Source organism: Malaclemys terrapin, chromosome 1, assembly GCF_027887155.1.
Source record: "Malaclemys terrapin pileata isolate rMalTer1 chromosome 1, rMalTer1.hap1, whole genome shotgun sequence".
Classification (NCBI taxonomy): domain Eukaryota; kingdom Metazoa; phylum Chordata; order Testudines; family Emydidae; genus Malaclemys; species Malaclemys terrapin.
In genome coordinates, this window is record NC_071505.1 from 14,122,885 (window position 1) to 14,147,505 (window position 24,621).

The following is a 24,621-nucleotide window of genomic DNA, read 5'->3' on the forward strand; positions in this document are numbered from 1 at the left end:
TGAAAAATATTATTTCTTTTGCTTATCCTTTTTACAATACAAATATTGTAATCAAAAATAATATAAAGTGAGCACTGTACACTTTGTATTCTGTGTTGTAATTGAAATTAATATATTTGAAAATGTAGAAAACATCAAAAGATATTTAAATATTCTATTTTAAAAGTGTAATTAAAACTGTAATTAATCATGATTTTTTTAAATCTCGTGATTAATCGCGATTAATTTTTTTAATCATTTGGAAACCCAATATATATTTTACTCCTGTTAGAATTCTGTGCCACTGCACATGCACAGAATTCATGTCCGATGCAGATTTTTTTTTCTGCACAGAAAATACATTCTTCCTGAGAAATGTTGCAGTTCTGCTTATGCTCTTTCACGCATCAGAGGCCGCTGTGGTGACAGGATAGCAGCAGCTGATAGGAAATAACAGCCAGTAGCCAGCTGCGTTCATCACAGCACCCTACCTGCGGAGCCAGGTTAGGAGGTATGATATATTGGGAGGGGGGGGAGACACAGACAGAGTGGGACACATGGGACTGCTGGGGGGTCACAGGCTGGGATTCAGAAGGGCTAGTGGGGGGAGGGACCAGACTGGGGCAGGAGCTTAGGAGCTAGTGGGGTGACAGCATTGAGCCAAAGGCTGCATGGGAAGAGTGCTGCAGGGACACAAGGGGATGGGGGCAGATGTGCCTGACTAAATGGGAGAGGTTCAGGGTCAGCCAGGGTCTGCATAGGGGAGTCTCCTCAACTCCCTAACAATCCCCCCCCCCCAAAAAAAGCTGTTCCATACTACCACCACCCACAGGCAACAAACCACCAAGTTCACTCCCAGGCTCCTTCCCTCTCCCTCAGCTCCTCCATTACTCCTGACTCCCCCAAAGCCTTTGCACTGCTTCTGACTGGTGCAGTAAATGAATTACTCTGTTCTGTATTAAAAGTTGTATATTTGTATAAAGTTCTGTATTAATTTGCCTAGTAAAGAATCTCTGTCAAAAAACATTCCTGAATCTTTTTTTTTGTCTGTATTATTACAGACATAATTGTTGACAGTTATTTTGAAATAAATTACCAGCATAATTGAAATTGGTGGTGTTATATTGTGTTATTTTGACAAATAAAATATGCAGAGTTTTAAAATATTGTGTGTAGAATTTTTATTTTTTTGGCACAGAATTCCCCAGGAGTAACACTAACACACACTCACACACACACACACACACTTTTGAAGTAGAGAGGGTTTAAATTTCTTCCTGTCAAATTTTTGGCAAGTACCAAAAACATTAAGTGTCTAAAAACTCCAGGCAGTTAATTTCCAATGCAAATGTTTGAAAAATTCTACATAAAACTATTGATGCTTTGAGGTGATGACCTCCCTTGCCCAGGCTATTCAGCCTAATTCAAATGCAGAATTGCCCCATATATAAATTAACTTTTTTTCACCAACAATCTCAAAGCTCTTCCCAAATCATTAAAAATCTAGACTCGATTGTTAGGCAATAACACTATTACATGAACCTAAATGTATTAGCAAATTTTAGGTACCAATACTGCAAACCCATAGGCTTAACTTTACTCACGAGTCAAATACTCACATGCTTAAAATTAAGCACATGCAAAAGGTTTTGCAAGACTGTTGCCTTAGGTGGTATTCTACTTAAATGAGAAGGAATTTTTAAAAAAAATCTAACCTAACTCCTCTCCCATGTCTACGCTACATACCTTGCATCAGCACAGCTGTGCCACTGCAAGGTCTTCTGTGTAGCCACTCTTTGCCAACAGGAGAGAGCTCTCCTGCTGGCAAAATAAAACCACTCCCAACAAGCGGCATTGGCTTTGTCAGCGGGAGAGTGTCTTCTGCCGATAAAGTGCTGTCCACACTGGTGCTTTTCGTCGGTAAAACCTTTTTCAGTCAGGAATGTGTTTTTTTTCACATCCCTGACCAACAAAAGTTTTACTGACAAAAGTGTGGTGTAGATATAGCCCGGGATAGGCAACCTATGGCACGTGTGCCAAAGGCAACACACAAGCGAATTTTCAGTGGCACTCACACTGCCTGGGTCCTGGCCACCAGTTGGGGGGGCTCTGCATTTTAATTTAATTTTAAATGAAGCTTCTTAAACATTTTAAAAACCTTATTTACTTTACATACAACAATAGTTTAGTTCTATATTATAGACTTATAGAAAGAGACCTTCTAAAAATGTTAAAATGTATGACTGGCACACGAAACCTTAAATCAGAGTGAATAAATGAAGACTGGGCACACCACTTCTGAAAGGTTACCGACCCCTGATATAGCCTAACTCTGTAACTGCTAAATACAAGGTGGAACAGATTGTTTAGCATAAGCAGTTAACACACATTTCAAGGGACCATTCAAGGTGAAGTTATGAATTTAAGCTCCCAGGCTTTGCTAGACACTAAAAAGTATGGTCTGAATAGAGACACTGGATTTATGGATTATTACAACAATCTGTAACCCACTACCAAACCCCACTCCAGCTGCTTCCCCCCCCCCGGCCCTTTCTTCCCTATGACTGGGGGTGGGGGTTAATGAGCCACTTCAGCTTGAATGGTCCCTTGAAATGTTTGTTAACCACTTATGCTAAACAATCTGTTCCACCTTGTATATAGCAGTGACACACTGAGGCTATGTCTACACTAGAGACCATACAGTGCTGCAGCAGTACCGATGCAGCTATACCGCTGTAAGATCCCCCATGTAGCCACTCTAGGCTGACAAGAGAGAGCTGTCCCGTCGGCATAATTAAACCATGCCCAATGAATGGCAGTAGCTACGTCAGCCGGCAGTTACACACTGGCACTTCTGTTGGTGTAACTTATGTCGCTCAGGGGTGTGTTTTTTTTTCAAGCCCCTGAGCAACATATGTTTTACCTACTAAAGTGCTAATGTAGACACAGCCTGAGTTAGTTTCTCAGACCTGAAGAAGAGCTCTGTGTAGCTCGAAAGCTTGTGTCTATCACCAACAGAAGTTGGTCCAAACCTGAAGTAACAGAAATAGGGCTGAGGCCAGGTCTAAACTACAGACCTACATCAGTATAATTACATCACTCCAGGGTGTGAAAAATCCACACCCTTTAGCAACATCGTTATACTGACTTAACCCTTGTGTAGACAGCACTGTGTGGGCGGGACAGCTTCTCTCACCGATAAAGCTACCGCCTCTCAGGGAGGTGGATTAACTGTGATGATGGGAGAAGCTCTCCCATCAACATAGTAGCTTCTTCACATACAGCACTACAGCTATGCCACTGTATCGCTGGATGTGAAGACAAGCCCTAAGTGACCTAACAGTTATTGTCCATCTTTAAATTAAATTCCATGACAAAATTCATGAAGTGACCTGGAAAATAACTTATTTTTAACAGTTATTGTTATCTTCATCCATCTGGCCTAAGTCTACAGGTAAGGACAATCCACTTTATGTATCAGATATCTTATTGTAATTAAACCATGCATGCTACTACAGTTTTGTGTAATAAGATAATGGCCAACTATTTCAGAAATGCTTTTAAAAGCTGTGTACCCAATTACACACAAAAGCTTAATTTACACACACACACACACACACACACACACACACACACAGAGAGAGAGAGAGAGAGAGAGAGACAACTTCTGTACTGTTACACAAGGGGTTTGCTAGAAAAAATAAAATTACACCATATTGATAATTGCCACAGAGGATGTGTGGAACAGCCAAATGCCATGTGTAGGCTAATGATAGCATTGTACTGCTGTGTTAAATAGACCAACAGAAATAAGCTCCTGCCAGTCAGAAACCATAACAGTGATTTTATAGCATTTCAGGCCATTATAACAGAGTAGAAACACAATGTGCATAATTTTCTCTGACTCTCACCTATAAATAATATGACAAGCTATTGTTATTCCATAAAGTTTGGTATTAAAAAAGGAAGGAAGCACTCATGAGATAGCACTAGAAAAATGTGAACATGGATGCACAATAAAAACTTCATTTTTAAATATGCTGATCAGTAATTTCATAAATGACCCCATAGCATGAACTGACTCCATGTGGATTAACACTTTAGAACTAAGGTAATAGTTAAGTTCTGATCAGCAGAATTTATGCAGAAATAAAGCAGATGGATACAACTACAGGTCTGAAAAGCTGAAATAAAGTATTAGGAAGTTAAAGGTGTCCAAAGAGCTTTTTCCACAATAAAATGAAAATCAAAAATATGGTAACAGTAAATACATGGATGACATGTATAATGAAACAACAATATTATATCCATTTTCTTGGGTAGTTTAATACCAGCTCCTACTAACAGGTATTGCTACTTTGCCAGTCTTACTTATCTGACTTTTCATATTGCATTTCATTGCCCTGAGGTTCTTGTGGAGTTTCATGGTGTTGAGGCATCTTTATGAGATTTTGCAGATAGATGCTGGCATCTTCAGCTTTTAAAAATATTCTTATTTTCTATCATGTAACATTTAGCTTAAAAAGGGAACTGTAGAAAAACTGCTGCCTTCCACATATCTTAGGTCTAGCATCACTGCACTTATATATTTTCACAGTGAGGCTGAGAAAATACAGTGATCCCTTATAATATCCCAGTAGCAGAAGTTTTCCAAATTATTTCCCTGGGCATAGTTCAGGCTTGGGGGGGGACTGTGCATACAAGTCTCCAGTAAAGCAAGCCAGGTCTCTGCTCTGGGCAAGTTATTCAGTTAGTTGGTCAGAAAAATTCACCCTGGGCCTCTAATACTGAACTCATTTCAGCTTTAGGTTAATTCAAGCTTCCTGGCTCCTGGGTCAGTCTATGCTGGTTCTTAAACTCTTCTAAGTTTGCTTTTTGGACAGTTGTGGGTTTGTTTGTTTGTTTTTTTTAACCTAAGCAATGCTCATTTTCACATCCAACAAGAGTTGCTTGGATAACATGGCTACATCTCAAGAAGCACATTGCAGAGGAAATGGATACTACTGCTTTATCAGGAAATCTAGAGTCCATGTAGTAGTCTCTGAAGAAAACTACTGTTCTGTCTTCTGCAGTAGGTTTTAAAGGCTACCTCTACACTAGAGACCTTACAAAAGTACAGCTGCACCACTGCAGCTGCACTGCTGTAAGGTCTCCTGTGTAGCTGCTCTCCCACCTCCAACAACCAGGGGTAGCTATGTCAGTAGGAGAGCCTCTCCCACCAACATAGCACTGTCCACACCAGTGCTTCTGTTGGTGTAACTTATGTTGGTCGGGGTGAGTTTTTTTTACACCTCTGACTGACAAAAGTGCTAGGGTAGACAGTCAAACTGAAGTATTTTTACCTCTGGGAATACTAGAGTCAAACTGAAATTGGGAGGGAATCTTATTCCAGGTAAAATAAATAATGGACTGTTGGAAAGGGAAAGGGATGAAGCTTAACTGTCAAATATCCATCTTTGTGACACTCTCTTATTTATTATTAATATTGCAATAGCACCTAGAGTAGAGAGCCTAGGGTAGTGCCTTGGTAGAGACCCCAACCAAAGTCAGGACTCCATCATGCAAGGTGCTGTACAAACACATAGTAAGAACTCTTAACATCGAAAGAGTTTACAGTCTAAACAAATAAGACAGAGCAAGGAGAAACAGACACAGAGTTAGGGTTAGACACAGAGAGATGAAGCGATTTGGACATTAGAGACAGCCAGTTATAGAACCCAGGTCTTCAGTTCAGTACTCTACCCACTGGACCATGATGTCTCTCCTAATTTTACATTTTAAAACATTGCATAAATTTGAAGGTGAATTGGTTTGTAACATAGTACAATGGTTTCTGGCATTTAAGCATTCAAATGGCCTATGCAATGAAATGTGAAAAGTAGTTACTGTGCAGTCACACTAACCCCATCCCAAAGTATTTTTACATGTTACACAAAGAAAAGCAATTTAGGCTGTACAGTGGGAACATGTATGAAGGACAGGTTGCGATCAAAGGAAAAGCGTTTCAAATTTAATGGGAAAGAAGTAAAAGACTCTTTATGTAAATTACAAAGTGGTCAAAATACCACCAATATTTGCTTCTGGACATCATACAAGGTCAGAAATTATACAGAAAAAAAGCCTGGGCAGTCCCCCACTATCAGGTAAGTTAATTAAAATAGCCCTCCATCTTTTCTTTATTATTAGCCCACAATGAAATGACATGCTAATTGTCCTATCAACTACTGTGGTAACATAGAAATTGCAGAAAACTAAGTGTCACTGACTGGAGTAATGCAAACCTCAGCCTCAGGCCAGCAGAGGTCAGGATATCACCAAAAGTATAACTAGAATACAGTGTAATTACTTTTTATAACTACATTTCCAACTTAACACGGTAAAGCGTACAATAAATATAGTTCCTATGCAAACACTCTGTCTGGGAGAGTATTATTAAAACATGGGATATGAGAATTCTACACTCTTTTCATAGCATAGCTTTAGGATACTATATATCTCATGCTTAGTTAAGTGAATCAGAGCTTCAAGTATCACATATGACAATGAAAAATAATTTTAAGTTGTCTAATATTTGAGACCATGAACATTTATAGCCTCACACAAGAGCTGTGTCCTTCGGATTAAAATGAAGTTAACAATATATGCTCATTATGCTATAAATGCAATGAAACACTGCAGGAAAACAACGCATTTTCAGGTTGCAGAAACACTCTGTCATGACCCAAGAACCACCTAGCAATGCAAAACAGACAGGGACTCGGGGATTTTTCTTCTCCTCTCATAAGCAATACTCCTTTATCTTACTCTCTCATACACAATGCCCTACACTGATCCCCATCGGCTTCTCTCTGTAGCTCAGAATACTGCAATTTCCCAAAGAGACAGCTTTTAAAGACTATGAGAGCTGCATTTGTTTAAAACAAACACTCACCCCCACCTCAATGCACTAGGAGGAGCTGATCTGAGCAGCACAGAGATGTTAACTTGAAAAGACAATAGTAGAGGGTATCAATTAACCAAAGGGAACTGAACTAGGACAAGAGCCAAGTGTAACTTGAAATATTTCATGAATGGAATTGTCTTCTTATTAAGCAGCAGCTCAACATGCAGGCACATTAGGGACTTGTGTTTGTCCGTAATTCATCCAGGCCAGCAGAGCCTGGGATGAATGTGAAGGCAGCAATGTACAAAGTAAGGTGGTGACCTTTTGTGGTTAACCCAAGAGAGGTGTTAACAATTCCAGAGGGAGTTAATGGCATCTAGTCGTATATGAACAGAAATGCAGTTCAACCAAATGTGTGATTTTTAAGAGGAGATTCCTATCCTCTAGCAGATGCGAGAAATCTGTTTCTATCAATACGAAAGTCCATAGTATGACACTATATCCCCCAATCATAAAACATAGACATATTAGAAAGGACACACTGTCAAGTGTTGATGCTTACTGACAGGTTTAAGAGACATGAGACATAGGACTTACCCTTTCTATTGCTGCATCATGAAAAGGAAGCTCCTCTGTACTAAAAACAAAGACAAAGATGTTAGTTCTGCTTAACTGGCACACATTCATTTTTTTCATAGGTTCTTACAAGTATGTAGTTACCGAGGTGAATGCAGAAAACCAACTGTTAACTCAAATTACTGCAAGATTTCCTGCAAGCAATCACAACAGCACAGAAAAGCATTGCAAGATTTTGTGCAGTAAGAGTCCCAACAATTTTAAAAAGCAAAACACAGATGGCATAAATAGAAAGTAAGCCATCTAAATCAACATAGGTTAACCTAGCTTCAAAAATATGTCAAATGCTTATTAGAATACATAAAAAAAAGTTATTTTCTGACGTGAAAAAAGCCAGTGAAATAGAAATTAAAGTCATTGTCCTACAGGATTTCTAGATGTATACTGTACTGTTTCAAGTAAGTTAATGAAATCTTTTCACCCAAATGAATGTTTCTAGTGAATAGCTCTGTCTTCTAAAGATTAGCTAGGTCCAAAATACGGGCCTAGCAATCCTTAGTCCATTTCAATCAATGCCAGTCCTGTTTAGTAAATTGTATGAGTCTACCACTTTCAGCTAAAGGACCTGAAGACAGTTTTTATTTTTTTGTATTTTACTCAATTTCATGACACAGATGGACTCAAACAATCTTTGAGCTAGAGGGAGACACTTCAATATTTCAATTACCTCGTAAACTCACTCAGATTGGTAGGAAAAGTGCACGTAGTGCTTTTAGTAGTTATCTAACCTATAAAGAGAATTCTTTCATTTCTCACCCTAATTCTAAAAGGCAGCTTGAAATCATATGAACTCTAACTGAAAATTTACCACCAAGGGCTCTTTCAGGCTCTCTTAGCTATTTACATTTTGAGACTCAAAATTTACCCCTTCTCCTTGCTACGAGCAAACAAGGTTAACGGAACTTGCTGCCAACTAGCATTTCCTTCTCAAGTGTGTATCATCTTCAGCCTTTGTGGAACTCTAGCAGCTGATCTGTAATATTAACAGAATTCCCCTATCTTGTTTTAGAGCTTGGATAAAGAATAACAAGGTAAACACGAAGGAAAGTAATTGCTTGAAGCTGGCCAAAGGCTTTGCAGGAGAAATGTCTAGGTATATGAAATCCTCAAAAAACACAGGAGCAAAAAAAATAAGGTCACTTATGTGCAATTGTATCTGAGAACAGCGCTGGACTCACAAGCAACACTAACCTTTGAACACAGAGGGTAAGAGCTGAGCTGTCATGCCAAAACCCTCAGTGCTTGCAGAGCAACAGACTAAAAAAATGGGTCTTTATATGATTCACTATTTTAGATACCATTTATACTGTAAGGAAAAAAGGGACAAAGTTGAAAAGGTACTAATGTTTAAGCTGAATATATCAGAAAACGTCCTATTCTTTTACCAACCTAGTGGTCTAAGTAGGGGGCCATTACATGCCAGCATAACATAGAGCTCCTCCAAGCTGCACAAGGGCTAAAACAGGGGTTCTCAAACTAGGGGCGGGTCACGAGCCCGGCCAGGTGCAGGGGCTGAGAGCCACAAGTCCCTGACAGCCACAAGTCCCTGCTACATTAAATTACAATTAAATTCAATTCCCCCATTTTTAATTTATAAGGGGGGTTTCACTCAGAGGCTTGCTGTGTGGAAAGGGTCACCAGTACAAAAAGTTTGAGAGCCCCTGAGCTAAAGGGACCCCCTGCCAGAGCCAGAAGAAAATTGCAAAGGTAGTTTAAAGCCTCCTTCCACCTCTTCATTGCTCCTGCAGTCAGCACAGAACTGAAGGAACACAGAGTCCAGCACAATGTGAGTAAGTGATGTATGGTCACATTCACTTCATTTAAAAAACACTGGCATTTAAAATCTGGGGTCTACATTTGAGCTGAATATTGATGAAAAATAATTACTTTATTATTAGAGCTTGCCCCAGGCAACACCCTCTCTAGAATTCCCATGTTTAGGTCACATGGCTTCCAGCTCACATACTGGAAGTTAATGTGAAAAACCAGACAGTTAATCTTTTGAACAATATACCTACAGTAGAACAATAGGATCAATTAACTTCATAACATTTTAAAGGTATCTGAATGCCTTCCTGAAAAGAAACAGCAAGGTAACAACTTCTAACCTATTGAAAGGCTGCTAGACTATCACAAGGCTGACTTGTTACTTTATGTGCACCATTATTCTATCATACAAGTTTTTCTTTATACAGTAAAAGCTGTTTTACCCAGATGGGGGTGCCCGTAAGTGAAAAATGCCAGTTAACAAAGATGGGGGGAGTTTGGGTGCAGGGCTGGGGCGTGGGTTCTGGGAGGGAGTTTGGGTGTGGGAGGGGGCTTGGGGCAGCGGATTGGGTCATGGGAGGGGGTGTGGGGTGCTGGATCTGAGGGGCGCTCACCTTGGGCGGCTCCCTGCAAGCGGCGACCTGTCCCGGATGCTCCTAGACAGAGGCCTAGCAGGCAGCTCAGTGCACTGCCTCCACCCACAGGCACCGCCCCCGCAGCTCCCATTGGCTGTGATTGGGAGCTACAGAGCTAGTGCTTGGGGTGGGGGCAGCATGCAGAGCCGGTTGCTCGCCTCCGCCTAGGAGCAGCCGGGACAGGTCATCGCTTGCAGGAGCTGCCAGAGGTGAGCGCCCCCCAGATCCGGCACCCTAACCCGCTGCCCTGCATCCCGTCCTGCACCCAAACTCCCTCCCAGAGACCACACTCCGCACCCCCTCCCACGCCCCAACCCCCTGCCAGCCCCGCACCAACCGGACTATAAACTGGAATTTCAATGACGATCAGAAATGCCGTTTTATGGAGCTTTCCAGTTGGTGAAGTGATGGATAAAATAGCTTTTATTGTATATCAATTAAACTATATTAAAGTAGGCCCTCAATTATACACAATATCACCTAAAATTAAATTACCTTGAATAAAAGTTGTAATAAATAAATACAACTTCACTAAAAAAAAAAAAGTGTTTTCAGTTCTTCAATCACCACCTTCATTTCTCCCCCCGTGACAACTCTCAAGTGTCTTGTTCAGCTGTTGGCACCATCTGCCTGCACCCGGAGATCTGGCTTCATTTGTGTTGTATGAATATACAGTAGCTGCATTCTGCATGACCTTAAGGATGACGCAAGCAACTAGTTCCAAACACACAAGAGGTGTCTTTTCTCAATGCCAAGGCATATCACCATCAGCAGCAAACAAGACTTGTTTTAAACTCTCCATATTTCTATGTATCTCATATAAGACACACAGCTATTATACCACCAAGCTAGTCTGGTTTGGCAGCTTAACTTTTCATTTTGTGGTTTGTTGTGGAAGCTAGTTTACTATGTACTGCATGTGTTCTACACTGTCCTACCTTAGTCTAGCACACCGAGTAACTCTAATTTTGGTTTCACCTACAGAAATACAGCAACGGCAATATGTAAACTTTATACAAAACTGCAGTGCTTATCCACACAAAGGAAGACAGTCAGCTGGGTCTGCTGAGTAGACACAAGAAGGCTCCTTTCTCTTGTGAGGTGTGTGTCTCGCTCTCTTTTCTCTATAATAGATTAGTTTAGATCAGAGGTCCCCAAACTGTGAGGCGCGCCCCTAGAAGGGATGGGCCAGCTCTCATAGGGGGCAGGGAGGGAGCGCCACCCAGCCCCTCCCTGCCCCCAGTCATGTCCCCGACTCCTAACCCTGTCCCCAGCCTCAGCGCACCTCCGCTTCTGGCCCCATGTCAGCCCCCAGCCTTGGCCGCTGCTCCGTTCCCAGTCCAGGGCTGAGGCTCGGGGTAAGGCGGGGAGTGGAGACGCACCTAGCCGTAAGCCTGGCTGCTGGTCTCCTCAGCAGCCTGGCTGCAGCTCTGCTCCTGCCCCCAGCCGTGGCCCCAGCCTCGGCCCCCTTAGCCTTGTTCGCATTCCTCTCCCCCCCCCCCGCTCCCCGGAGCTGCGGCCCCGGTCGAGGCCCCAGCTTGGGGGGGGGAATGCAACCCACAAAAGTTTGGGGACCGCTACTTTAGATAAACTGATGAACAAATTAAAACGTAATCCTTTAATGATGTGCTTGAACAATAATATACCTAGCACTTCAATAGCACGTTGGAACATCGAAGCTCTGTACAAACGCTAAAAAATCCTCATGACCGCTCTCTGATATTATTCCCATTTGACAGATGGAAAACTAAAGTAGAGAAGTTGACTGTCTTGCCTAAGGCTTCAAAGTGAATCAGTGGATTGGAACTCAGGAATTCATAGCTGCTGGACCTACATTCAAGTCCACTACATCACACTGCCCGTGCACATATGCCAACACACAGATGTTCAAGTCTACACGACTGATGAGTTCCCTCATCCCTTATATTTAAAAAAAAAAAATCAGTGAACTCCCATTTTCTCAATATGTTTTGAAAGTAATGGGACTAATAAACTTGAATATAAGAAGCCGTTTGTTAGGATCAGAGATAAAGAAATAGTTAGTGGTCATAACTGAACCTAATTTTATTATTCCCTTTTTTGCATACAATTTGTGGCTTTATCATCTTTCAAGGCTGTTTAAAGTTGCATTTTTCTATTTTTAGATCAGTGCATACTGTCCAGTAATAATGTGAATTTGTAAATTAAATATTATCTTCCTCCATCTATTTTCTACCTTGTGAAAAAACTTTAAACAGTTATGGTAATATGGATATGGAGGGGGGAGAAAGAGGGGAGAGAGACAGGCTTTAATATAAACACCTTCAAGACATGCTACTTGATATTCAAAGAGGGAGCCAGGGAGAAAATCTTTAGCCATGACAAACTTAACACACATCTAAAATAAGAATCTAATAGCAGCAAAAACTTAATAGTCTTTTATTCTCTGTAAAAAGGATCCACTAAATTGCACTGTACAGTCAGCTTAAATGGGCAGAAATTAAAGGTCATTACACCTTGATGTGTTTTTTGTCCATACATAAAGAGAAGGGCCTGGTGTACTGGTCTAGGCATAAGCCTGGGACCCAGGAACTCCAGAGCTCTAATCTTGGCTCTGTAGCAACGGCCAAGTCACTTATTCCCATCTATAAGATTGGAATACTACCGCCTCCCGGCCTCACAGAAACACTGAGGATTAGTTCGTCTTTGCAGAGCTGTGCACATGAAAAAAACTATATCGCACCAAAGAAACAATATTTATTTTTGAGCAATACAAGAGTTTTGCTGGCAAATGCACATTTCTATTAGATTTGACGTGATGAATGAATTTAGATCTTTCAATTTATTATGGCCTCTAAGGGGCTGGTGCAGGGTTTCATACATCTTTCAAAATACAGAGACCCTCACATTACTCATAAGTTGTCTAATATAAAATTGTGTGCAGCTTTTATAACACTTGACAACATTATAACCACACATGTGTGTTTAGCCATTATGACAATAACCTGCGTAATTAGCAGGCTCCAGTATCAGTGACATAAGTCAAAAACGTTGCTGTCCCAAAATAAAAGGAAAGGAAAGAGAATGAGTTCTTAGACTATATCTGAATACAACCTACTGCCTCTCCATAGCAAACTCAGACAGCTCCACTGTTACGGTTTAAAGCACAGTGTAAACAATGTACTTGTATATACATTTTTATTAATAAATCATAATCATAATCATAATGCAGTAGACTTCACCCCATCCAATCATCAGGTTTGTTTGATCTTCCAAATTTAATAGTGTTTGTTTAACCTTAAAGGGCGAAATTCACCACTGGCACAGGCCAGTGCACAATTTGGCTCAAAGTATGTATTTTGGAAATATATATGTCCTCCTTTTCTGCAGTTTGCAACTTTGATTTTCAGCGTTCCCTATTTAAGCATTCCCTATCTCAATCTGGAGGGATGGTTAGTGGTCTAAACATCAGTTCTGAAATGCCTATACTCCCTAGAACCATCAAGTTGAATCCTGAGAGAATAGATTCAGTCCTTCGTATTTCTAAAACAGATAAATTATGTACCATATGCAGAAGGTCTTTCAGAAACAGTCTAAAAAACCCAAGATCTTGTCGACCACGCATGGACACTGAAGTCCCTATAGCAATTTAGGTAAGAGTAAAGATGTGATCTGGTGTTCCTGGTCAGCGTTCCCAACCTGCGTTCCCCTACCTCCACAATGTGTGCCATTTGGCCTGGCTGTAGCCCTCTCTCCCAGACATGACTGCATTTCAGTATGCTATATATCAGTAACATTTATAAAGAGCTTTGGGATCCTTCAGAATGAAAGATGATGTATAAATCCAATTATTGCTACAATTTTATTCCTAAATTGGAGTATTCAAAATGTTAGTGTTCATTACATTTTTAAAGCCAATTCCTTTATTATTGATTTGACTGCAGGGCACTCATACAGCAAACGTGCAACAGCTACACAGAATGGTCTTCTAAGAAGAAATGGTTACTTACTGTACCTGTGGTTCTTCGAGATGTGATGCAAATGTGTACTCCACTTACGTGTGTGTGCACCCAGCGCACTAGAGCTAGAAAATTTTGCCTAGCAGTACCGATAGTGGGGCAGCAATCATGCCTTGTGGCCATATCCCCTCTCCTGGCTATATGAGGAGGCATAGCCCCAATCCCGCTCAGTTCCTTCAAACCAAATGCCAGAGAGCAGGTTCCAATGCGGAGAGAACAGGGGGTGGGTTGTGGGTCTGCATCACATCTCCAAGAACCACAGTTACAGTAAGTAACCATTTCTTCTGCTTCGAGTTGATGGTCCCTAGGCCAAAAATTTGAACACCTCGGCACCTCTGGTAAGTGGCCACTGGCACTATGCACTTTGTGAATACTCTTACGGCTGACGAGAGACCAAATGACAGCGCCGTGAATTGGAAATGGAGCTGGCCCAGCACAAAATAGTGGAGGCGCCTGTGCCCTGGGAAAATGGAAATATGGAAATACGCGTTCTTCAAATCGAGGGCAGTGTACCAGCCTCCAGGATGGGAATAATGGAGGCCAGAGAGACCATGGAAAACTAACTTCTTGGGAGGCAGGCCAGTCCTCGCCTACAGACAGCCCCTCAACTTGAAGCAAATACTCACCAGCAACTACACACCACACCACAGAAACACTAACCCAGAAACCAATCCCTGTAACAAACCTCGTTGCCTACTCTGTCCCCATATCTATTCTAGTGATACCAGAGGACCCAACCTCATCAGCTACACTGTCAGGGACTCATTCACCTGCACATCTACTAATGTGATATATGCCATCATGCGTCAGCAATGCCCCTCTGCCATGTACATTGGCCAAACCGGTCAGTCTCGATGTAAAAGAATAAATAGACACAAATCGGACATGAGGAATGGTAACATACAAAAGCCAGTAGAAGAACACTTCAATCTTCCTGGACAGTCTATAACAGATTAAAAATAGCCATACTTGAACAAAAAAATTTCAGAAACAGACTTAAAAGAGAAACAGCAGAACTAAAATTCATTTGCCAATTTAACACCATTAATCTGGGCTTGAATAGGGACTGGGAGTGGCGGCTCACTACAAAAGCAGCTTTGCCTCTCCTGGAATTGACACCTCCTCATATATTATTGGGAGTGGACTACATCCACCCTGATCGAATTGGCCCTGTCAACACTGGTTCTTCACTAGTGAGGCAACTCCCTTCTCTTCCTGTGTTAGTATATTTATGCCTGTATCTGTAATTTTCACTCCACGCATCTGAAGAAGTGGGTTTTTTACCCATGAAAGCTTATGCCCAAATAAATCTGTTATTCTTTAAGGTGCCACCAGACTCCTTGTTGTTTTTAACTTCTTGAGAGACTTGTCGAGGTGACGCAGGTCCAGAATGGTCTGAGGCCCCCTTTTGCTTTTGGGATTAGGAAATAGTGGGAGTAGAAACCTTTCCTCTTTAAGTCTGGAGGGACCTCCCTTACTGGGCGCAGGCAGTTGAGGACAGAGCAGGGGGGTGGATCCTGGGAAGTGACTGGGGCACATCCTCAAAATGCCTGCTTCTGGCTTTCTTGGCCTCTGGAAAAACCAGAGGAACGTGAAGACGAAGGGTAATGCCATTTAAATCCTTTGTCTCTGTCCTTCTTCCTGTGGAGCTGGACCAAGGGACACCCCAGGACCTCGATGGAGGTGGGGCACAGAACAGCTTTCTAGCCTGCTGAGTGGTGTGTAGGCCCAAAGAACGATGGGTGGCATGGTAGTCTTAAGGCCATTAAGCCATGCATCAGTCAGCTCCTAAAAGAGCCCTGCTTCTTCAAACGGGAGGTCCTGAAGATTAGTCTGCATCTCCTGGGACAGCCCAGAGAACTTTAACCAGGAGTTGTGCCTCATGAGCAACGCAGAGGCGACTACCCTGACCACCAAGTCCGTAGCATCCCAGGCCATCTGGAGGGTGCCTCTCACCACCGCTTTGCCATCTTCTACTAAGGCGGCAAACTCCTGGGCCCGGTCTTGAGGGAGGCCCTCCTTGAACTTGCTGATCAAGTCCCACAGGTTGACGTTCTACCTGCCTAGCAGGGCCTGATGGTTAGACACCTGAAATTTCAGGCTGGCTGTCAAATACATTTTCCTGCCAATCAAGTCCAACCTCTTGGTATCTTTATTTTTCGGTGTGCCACTCGCCTAGCCCTGCCTGTCCCTTTCGTTGATGACAGGTATGACCATGGACCCCACTGGAAGGTGAGTATACAGGTACACAAATCTCTTCGCTAGGACACAGTACTTCTTTTCCATCTCCTTGAAGTCGTCGGGGGGAGAGGTGGACTGCTTGTTTGCAAGGGGTCCGCCACCGCTTCGGCTGGAGACAATGAAAATGACTGCACCACAGGGGGAGGGGCGGCTTCCCCTTGCTCATCCGGGGACTGATCCTTGGGCATTGGGGCCCACTGTGTCGCCCCCACGTCAGATCCGGCACCGTGCTCCGACTCCAGTGCCTGCTATGCCGGGGGCAGCTTGTCCGATGAGGCCTGGGAGAAATGGTGGGAGTACGGGACTGGCATAACAGGTACACTCCACCGGTTCCAGTACTGCCACTAAGCCGGCCACAGCGCCTGCTTCCAAGCTGCCACCATAGGAGCCGCGCCAGTCTCACGGGTTGGTGGCGATTCGCCTTTTATAGGTGAGGGGCTGAACTCTCCTTCAGAGTCGGACCATTGCCCTTCCAGTGACCAGGGCGGAGTTGTAGATGGCCGAGTCTGCCGACTGACCCTTATCGGCGACTGGTAAGGAGAGGGCAGGGACTGGTGTCTGCCCAAAGAGCAGTGCTGGGGAGGCAGAGATTCGTGCCGCAACTGGCAACAATCCTGCACCTGAGGGATCGATATCTGGGAGACTGCATAGGCGATGGTGATCTGCGCCGTGGCGATCTCTGGTGGGAGGCCTGACGGTACTGTGGGTACAGGGATCAGCATCATGACTCAGGTGTCCTGTGCCTGGTACGTGGAGACCTTGGCATCAGGGACCTGTCTCTTCTAACTGGAGACCAAGGCTGTGATGATGGGGACCAGCGCCTATGGTCCAAGGATCGGGGACACTCCGCTGCTTTAGAGGGCGGTCCCATAACTGGCTTGCCCATAGATGGCTTGGCCTCTGCGGTGCTAGACAGCCTACTTGCTCTTTGGCCACTGGGCCCGCTTTGGGCACAGATGACTGTGCTAGGGGCCAGGACCCCCTGCCGCTCCCAGAAGTCAGAGGTGGGTCCCTGGCTGGACTAGGGGAGTCAAACTGCAGCAGTACCCCTAAGCAGCTCCGGGGCAGGCACGTGGCCTGTCACAGATCCTTTGCCTGAAACCCTATTTTTCTGCGGTGCTGTCGGGCCCATTGACATCAGACGCTTCTTAGGCACCGGGGAGGGGGAACGGTGCCAGGTGGATTCTGGTGCCAGCGGTGTGTTGTGCGCCGATGCCGAAGTGCCGGGCGTTGGAGTCCGATCGAGAGGTCTCTGAGGTAGGATGAAGCACAGCCTCCATGAGGGCCCTCAAGCGGATATCCCACTCCTTTTGAGTTCGAGGGCGAATCCTGCACTTGTCCTTTCTGTGGAACTCCCCCAAATATTTTAAACAGCTCTTGTGGGGGTCACTAATGGGACTCGAACTCCTAAACTACTATTCTAACACTTAACTTAATGGTCTAAGTATCTATCAACTAAAAATAAAGGAGACAGAATGCAAGACAAGGCGCTTTGACTAACCCTCATGGGCGTAGGGTTGGCAGCACCTAGCATACCAACACGTAAGCATGGCACTCAAGGGGGCGCTACCGCCGACCCTATGGATACCACGAAGGCAAAAATCTCTAATGACTGTGTATGTGGTCGCACACACACCTAGAATGGAATCGACATGAGCAAGCACTCGAAGAAGAACATTAACCTTTTGGACTGAAATTTTGAGGTCTGTGCAGAGACCTAGAGCAGGAGGTTCAATTCTGACCACCACATTAACAAAAAGAATTCACAAGCAACCAATATGATCATGAAGTAAATTTTTAGAGAGCTGAACATGCATAGATTTGATAAGAGATTAGAAGAAGCAGCAATATAAGTCTGCAAATATTTTATGGATGGAAAAACAAAGCTGGATATGGAGTTATTTAGTGTGGTATATGAGGGTACAACTAGCGTATATATGATAATAATAAACAAAATTAAATGTATGAGGAAAAACATCCTTAGTGTGAGCTGTTATTGGGCTGTGGTATAGCTAGCCAAAGAGAAAGAGCAGAATTTCCAGTATTTAGGACTTTTACATCTTAGCTGGACAAAATATTAGTAATTATACCTTAGGGGAAAATTTCCGCATTGGCAGACATATTGATTAAATAATCTAATAGGTCTTTTTCTCTTTTACCTTTTGATTCTATGACGCACAAAAGTTGTCAAAAGAATGATACTTAGTATAAAATACTATGATATTTAGCAGTAGGATATATTCTAGTTTTGTGTATGCAAACATGTCACCCTTTCATAATAGCTTTCAAACTGATGCCCTATAATGTGAAATGAGGCAATAACAAAATATTCTAGAGCAGCTGAACTCCATTAAAGAATTAACTGACATTGTCATACACAAGGTAACTAAAACTAATAGTAGAAATCAGAGTTTATAATATCAAATCTTACTTGGGATGAGTTTTGATATTTATCACTGCATTAAAGTATTGTAAACAGTATGTGTCAGAAAACAAACAGACCTTTAAAATGAACCAGAAGATACCAATTACTTTTACAAATAGGAATAAAACAATACATTTATTTTGCATTTGTTCAGACCCATCTTTAAATTGTTCTACCCTTATACAGAGTACATCTAAACGTTAATTTTGTTTGTGTCCTTTCCCTCACTCTACCCCCCACATTTTTTTAAGTCTAGCACGGAGCTCAGAACAAAAACCAAGATATCCTTTTGTATAACAAAACTAATTTGGAGGTGGTTAAGGAAATAGCTTTGTGGATGTTTATGGAGAATGCCTCCAAAGCATAATGGGTAACATGGATCAGTGCTATGCATACCCACCTTCAAGTCCTTCCTCAAAACTCTTTGTTGCCATGACGCCTACACAAAACTTAACAACAGTTAGACTGCTGGTGTGTATGACCATTGCTCATCACCAATATGGCTTTATATTGTCCTATCATAGAATCATAGAATCATAGAATCATAGAATATCAGAGTTGGAAGGGACCTCAAGAGGTCATCTAGTCCAACCCCCTGCTCAAAGCAGGACCAATTCCCAGCTAAATCATCCCAGCCAGGGCTTTGTCAAGCCGGGCCTTAAAAACCTCCAAGGAAGGAGACTCCACCACCTCCCTAGGTAACGCATTCCAGTGTTTCACCACCCTCCTAGTGAAATAGTTTTTCCTGATATCCAACCTGGACCTCCCCCACTGCAACTTGAGACCATTGCTCCTTGTTCTGTCATCTGCCACCACTGAGAACAGCCGAGCTCCATCCTCTTTGGAACCCCCCTTCAGGTAGTTGAAGGCTGCTATCAAATCCCCCCTCATTCTTCTCTTCTGGAGACTAAACAATCCCAGTTCTCTCAGCCTCTCCTCATAAGTCATGTGCTCCAGACCCCTAATCATTTTTGTTGCCCTCCGCTGGACTCTTTCCAATTTTTCCACATCCTTCTTGTAGTGTGGGGACCAAAACTGGACACAGTATTCCAGATGAGGCCTCACCAATGTCGAATAAAGGGGAACGATCACGTTCCTCGATCTGCTGGCAATGCCCCTACTTATACAGCCCAAAATGCCGTTAGCCTTCTTGGCAACAAGAGCACACTGTTGACTCATATCCAGCTTCTCGTCCACTGTGACCCCTAGGTCCTTTTCAGCAGAACTGCTACCTAGCCATTCGGTCCCTAGTCTGTAGCAGTGCATGGGATTCTTCCGTCCTAAGTGCAGGACTCTGCACTTGTCCTTGTTGAACCTCATCAGGTTTTTTTCTGCCCAATCCTCTAATTTGTCTAGGTCCCTCTGTATCCGATCCCTACCCTCTAGTGTATCTACCACGCCTCCTAGTTTAGTGTCATCTGCAAACTTGCTGAGAGTGCAGTCCACACCATCCTCCAGATCATTAATAAAGATATTATCCTGCCTGTATCCATCTGCTGTCTCAGACTTTACATATGCAAAGAGTGAAGAAATGGTACACAAAGTTATCGAGGATACCATAAAAGAAAAACATACATGAAAAATCCATCCTGAGACACAGATTTTCCTTCTCACTAAGGGAGACATAACTAGGGCCCTACCAACTTCACGGCCATGAAAAATGTGTATCAGACCATGAAATCTGGTCTCCCCCACCCATGAAATTTGGTCTTTTGTGTGCTTTTACCCTATACTTACAGATTTAATGGGGGGAGACCAGCGTTTTTCTAATTAGGGGTCCTGACCCAAAAAGGAGTTGCAGGGGATCACAAGGTTATTTTAGGGGGTCAAGGTATTGCCACCCTTACTTGAGTGCTGACTTGAGGGCTGGGCGGCATGCCATACCATGCTACCCTTACTTCTGCGCTGTTGCTGGCAGTGTCTCTGCCTTCAGAGCTGGGCTCCTGGCCAGCAGCCGCCACTCTCCAGCTGCTCAGCTCTGAAGGCAGTGCTGCCACCAGCAGCAGCGCAGAAGTAAGAGTAGCAGTACCGCAACCCCCAACATACAATAACTTGCGACCTCCCCCACAACTCCTTTTTGGGTCAGTACCCCTACAATTACAACACCGTGAAGTTTCAGATTTAAATAGCTGAAATCATGAAATTTACCCCTTTTTAAAATCGGATAACCGTGAAATTGACCAAAATGGACCGTGAATTCGTTAGGCCCTACAGATAACAGTAGGAAGAGATGAAACAATGTCCTGAATGCCATCCTTCTGATCCTGAAGGAACTGGACAGAGAGAGACTAGCTATCATCCACAAGACGGTTAGGAACAGACTCAAAGTTGACAAAAAAAGGTGCTTTTGGAGGGGCTAGGGTGACCAGATGTCCCGATTTCATAGGGACAGTCCGATTTTTGGGTCTCTCTTATATATTCCACCCCCCAGGTCCCGATTTTCACATTTGCTGTCTGATCACCCTAGGAGGGGCAATAGTGACCATTAAAGAATTCTCCAAAGCAGCCAGAACTAGTACCCGCCTTGCAGCACCATTTCTCACCACATTTCAGTCTACAACAAAATGCTGATTTCAGAAATGGATGCAATACTACTGCAAAGGAAAGACATGTGGCATATGCATTCAGAATCTTCAAACGTAGAAGCTTAAAAAATTGTTTATTAAAAAGGGAAGGATGTGTGATGCAGCTGCCATTATTGTATAAGAATGTGGAGGTAGAGATCAAAGCTCATCCTCCATTTTGGAAAGCAGGTTCCTGAACTACAAGAGGCATGGCTGAAGTTTACAGCACGTGCACTATTGCTGTGTTATGCAATATTTAAATAAAAATAATTGGTTGTTAAAATACAAAGTTATCCATATCTTAACACCATCACCACATTCAGTGGTTTGCACAATTTGAAAAGGCCCTGAATGCCATTATTCTGTATGCTCCTGAGTTCAGAATTTAGTCAGACTTGCTGCTAAATTTTTAAACAGGAATGATAATAATTAAGACAAAATAATACAGATGGTTTCTTGACCTGAAGCTTGTATATCTTCAAGAGTATTTGTGTATTATATTGTTAGTTATGTTTTGTAATTCTTCTAAAATATGCAATAAAAATATTTTTTTAAACCGCTGAATGCCTTTGAAATCAGCAAAAGGATCTTTTCTTGTGTTAGTAAAATGAATCTTGAAATTTATTTTGACTTTCCATTACTAATCTAAGAAAAAACTCCCACTATGCTCATTTTTAAAAAAAGCTTGACTGTACAATAGGTTATAAAGGCCAAAAGGTTAATTGGAGCTGAATTTGCTTTTTTAACAGCACTTCCCCAACAATTCCATCAGTGCTGATTAGCAATGCATAATTTCAGAGACTAGAATCAGTCTAGGGAAATGCATCACACATTATAAGGCAGAATTCATGGTACACTATGTAAGGTTGTGTTACAACTTTGATAATAATTCCCTATTCTCTAGAGTAAAAAAAAAAAAAATCATAAGAAAATAAAATCTCTGCCAATCAAACTCCCATATACAAGGGTTCAATCCCAAAGAGAATTTATAAAAATAAATTTTGAGCTCTGAATTTGTCTGAGGATCTGCCAGTGGCAGAGACTACTAGGATCTCCACAGAGAAGGGGTAGTCAAGTCACTATCTTGACTGACAGGCCTGACCCTTCCTCACATGCAGATGAGAAGGAGGAAAACCCTGACCGCAAGCCTGGATGCGAGGCAGAAAAACCAATAATGTAACAAGATTTGAATTCATAATTAATCTTTGTACAGAACAAACATTTCACTGATTTTTTTTAGTACACAGACGCAATTTGGTGCCACTTGAGTTCATTAATGCCTGGCTGGGCCCAGGAATTGAAGGATATTGGTTATGCCTCACCATAAACTATTCTCCAAAAACCTTACTTAATGTTAATACAGCTCTGGTGTATGGATTTTTCTATTTATTTCTACCTCCAAGATCAAGTAAAGTTACAGTACTTCCATTTTTAATATTACTCGATGCAAAGCTTCAGCAGCCTGGTTTCCATCTTCAATTTATATTCCCTAGTAAAACCCTACTACTTTTATATGCCTCACTAGAACACAAACGTGTTTGACATCCAAATTCAAGTCAGTGAGATCAGTTGCATGAATAAGGGTTTGCAGGACCTAGGGCTATGACTGCTTTTGGAAGTCATGGTGTTATTCTGAGCTATGTAGAAGTGATCTTTGGAAATGTATAAATGATGTAGTGATGGTATTAAAAGGAACTAATGTTTTAGGGGCTAAAGACAATACTCCAACAAGGCCAATGCATAAATACACTGAAATGAAAAGAAGAAGAAAAAACATTATGCTTTTCAAAATGTTTCCTACTAAAGTTAGATGGATAAAAAAATCAATGCCTTCATTTGGAGGCATTTAATGGAGCATCTAACAGTTCTTGATTGAAATCCATTTTTTTGCTTCATTATTTTCATTTTTGCCGCCTGCTGCAAAAATGCATTAGGCGACTAATAAAAATTCAAAACACTTAAAGAATACAGTTTGATAGGGGAAAAAAATGGATACATATCAGTCTCTTAGTGAGAGAAAAAGTACTGATCTCTGCTGCCTGATGTATGCCCCAGGCAAAGCAATAATCTCCAGCATTAGCAAACTATTCTGAAACATGTTCAGTATTTTAACAGACTCTTAGGATAAAGAGAATAAAACTATGAGTCAAAAGCTCAGATGTTGTAAATCGGTGCAGCTCCACTGAAATCAATACTTGAACTAAATAGAGCTGCCTCAATTTACAAAAGCTGAGAATCTGGTCCAATACCTTTTTTTAAGGACCTAAATTTCAATGTTCCAATATCAACTGATAGACTTCTAATTTAAAAAAAGTTTGGACAAATGTGCACTTTCCAGAATCAGCCCCAAACAATGCTTGGCTCCAACACCTTGGTGCTACTTGCAGTCATGGGCGGCAGGTACTGAAGGCCAGGGTAGGTTAAGCCTTCCCTAACCAATGCTGTGGCCTCGCCCCGGCTCTGCCCAAGGCCCCGCCCTCAGTCCCCCTCTCCCATGAAGCCAGCAGCCTGGAGCTCGGGGCTCCTCTGGCCCTGAGAGACTCGGGGCTCTGGTCACAGCAGGAGCGGGGTTTGGGCCTCCAGCAGGTGGGGGTGGGGCCTTGGGCGGAAGGTGCAGGGCCAAAGGGGTTAGCGTCCACGAAGTGGGTGTTCCACCCGCCACTCATGCTTGCAGAACAAATATAGTGGTCTCTGCCCTGAAGCATTTTACTCCTATTTCAGACATGACAATGGGTGACAGCAACAAAGTGGGAGATGGAATGAGGGGGGAAAAAACAAAGTTAAGGGACGCTTAAAGTGGGTAAGATAAAGTTTATTATTACATGTGATAGGTTTTTTTAAAAAAACTTTGTAAATTGATAGAGAAATCTCTATATTGTTACAGTGTATTTTTGACCAATAGATTTTGAGAGAGTCAAGCCTTGACCAAGATGAAATGAATGAAGAGGAAAGTAGTAGTTGCCTTTGGTAGCTCTCAAAAAAAATACTACACATCCTTCATAGACAGTAGAGCTATAGATAAAGGAGACAAAAAGATGTAGACAACTCTGCAGTGGATAATATAGATCTCAGTAGCTGGTTAAACAAAGGAAATACAGATGTAGAATTTGAGACCTATTGCTGAATCACTGTATACCTGATGAGTAACTGAAGTAATTAGCTCTGATTGGTGCCAAATGAAGTATCCAAGCATACTTCAGATGACTGAGACTGCTTAATCTTGCAGGGGAATGTCTTTCAGTGATTTGGTAAGTGAGCTAATATCTTTTATTGGACCAATTTGCGTGGGTGAGAGAGACAAGTCTTTCAAGCTGACACAGAGCTCTTCTTCAGGTCATATTTCACTGACTTGGTGATTTCCATATGGAGGAGCATGAAGGCTCTGGCTACATGTTGCAAGGGGCATGCCTGATTGGAGAAATAAGCAAGGGAGTGTGCTTTTTGCTGTCCTGACTTATCTACAGGCTATGCCCCTTCCACCCTAGGAAGCTGC

The 24,621-nt window shown here is 42.5% G+C and overlaps 1 protein-coding gene across 4 annotated transcripts in view; it reads right to left on the reverse strand.

Moving 5' to 3' along the window:
* USP6NL (USP6 N-terminal like) overlaps window positions 1-24,621 on the reverse strand; it is a 213,217-nt gene that overhangs the window by 72,642 nt on the left and 115,954 nt on the right. For all 4 annotated transcript variants that reach the window (XM_054016532.1, XM_054016540.1, XM_054016528.1 and 1 more), the window contains one exon: window positions 7,460-7,499. In XM_054016532.1, the coding sequence (XP_053872507.1) occupies window positions 7,460-7,499 (40 nt within the window). The remainder of the gene's footprint in view (window positions 1-7,459; window positions 7,500-24,621) is intronic.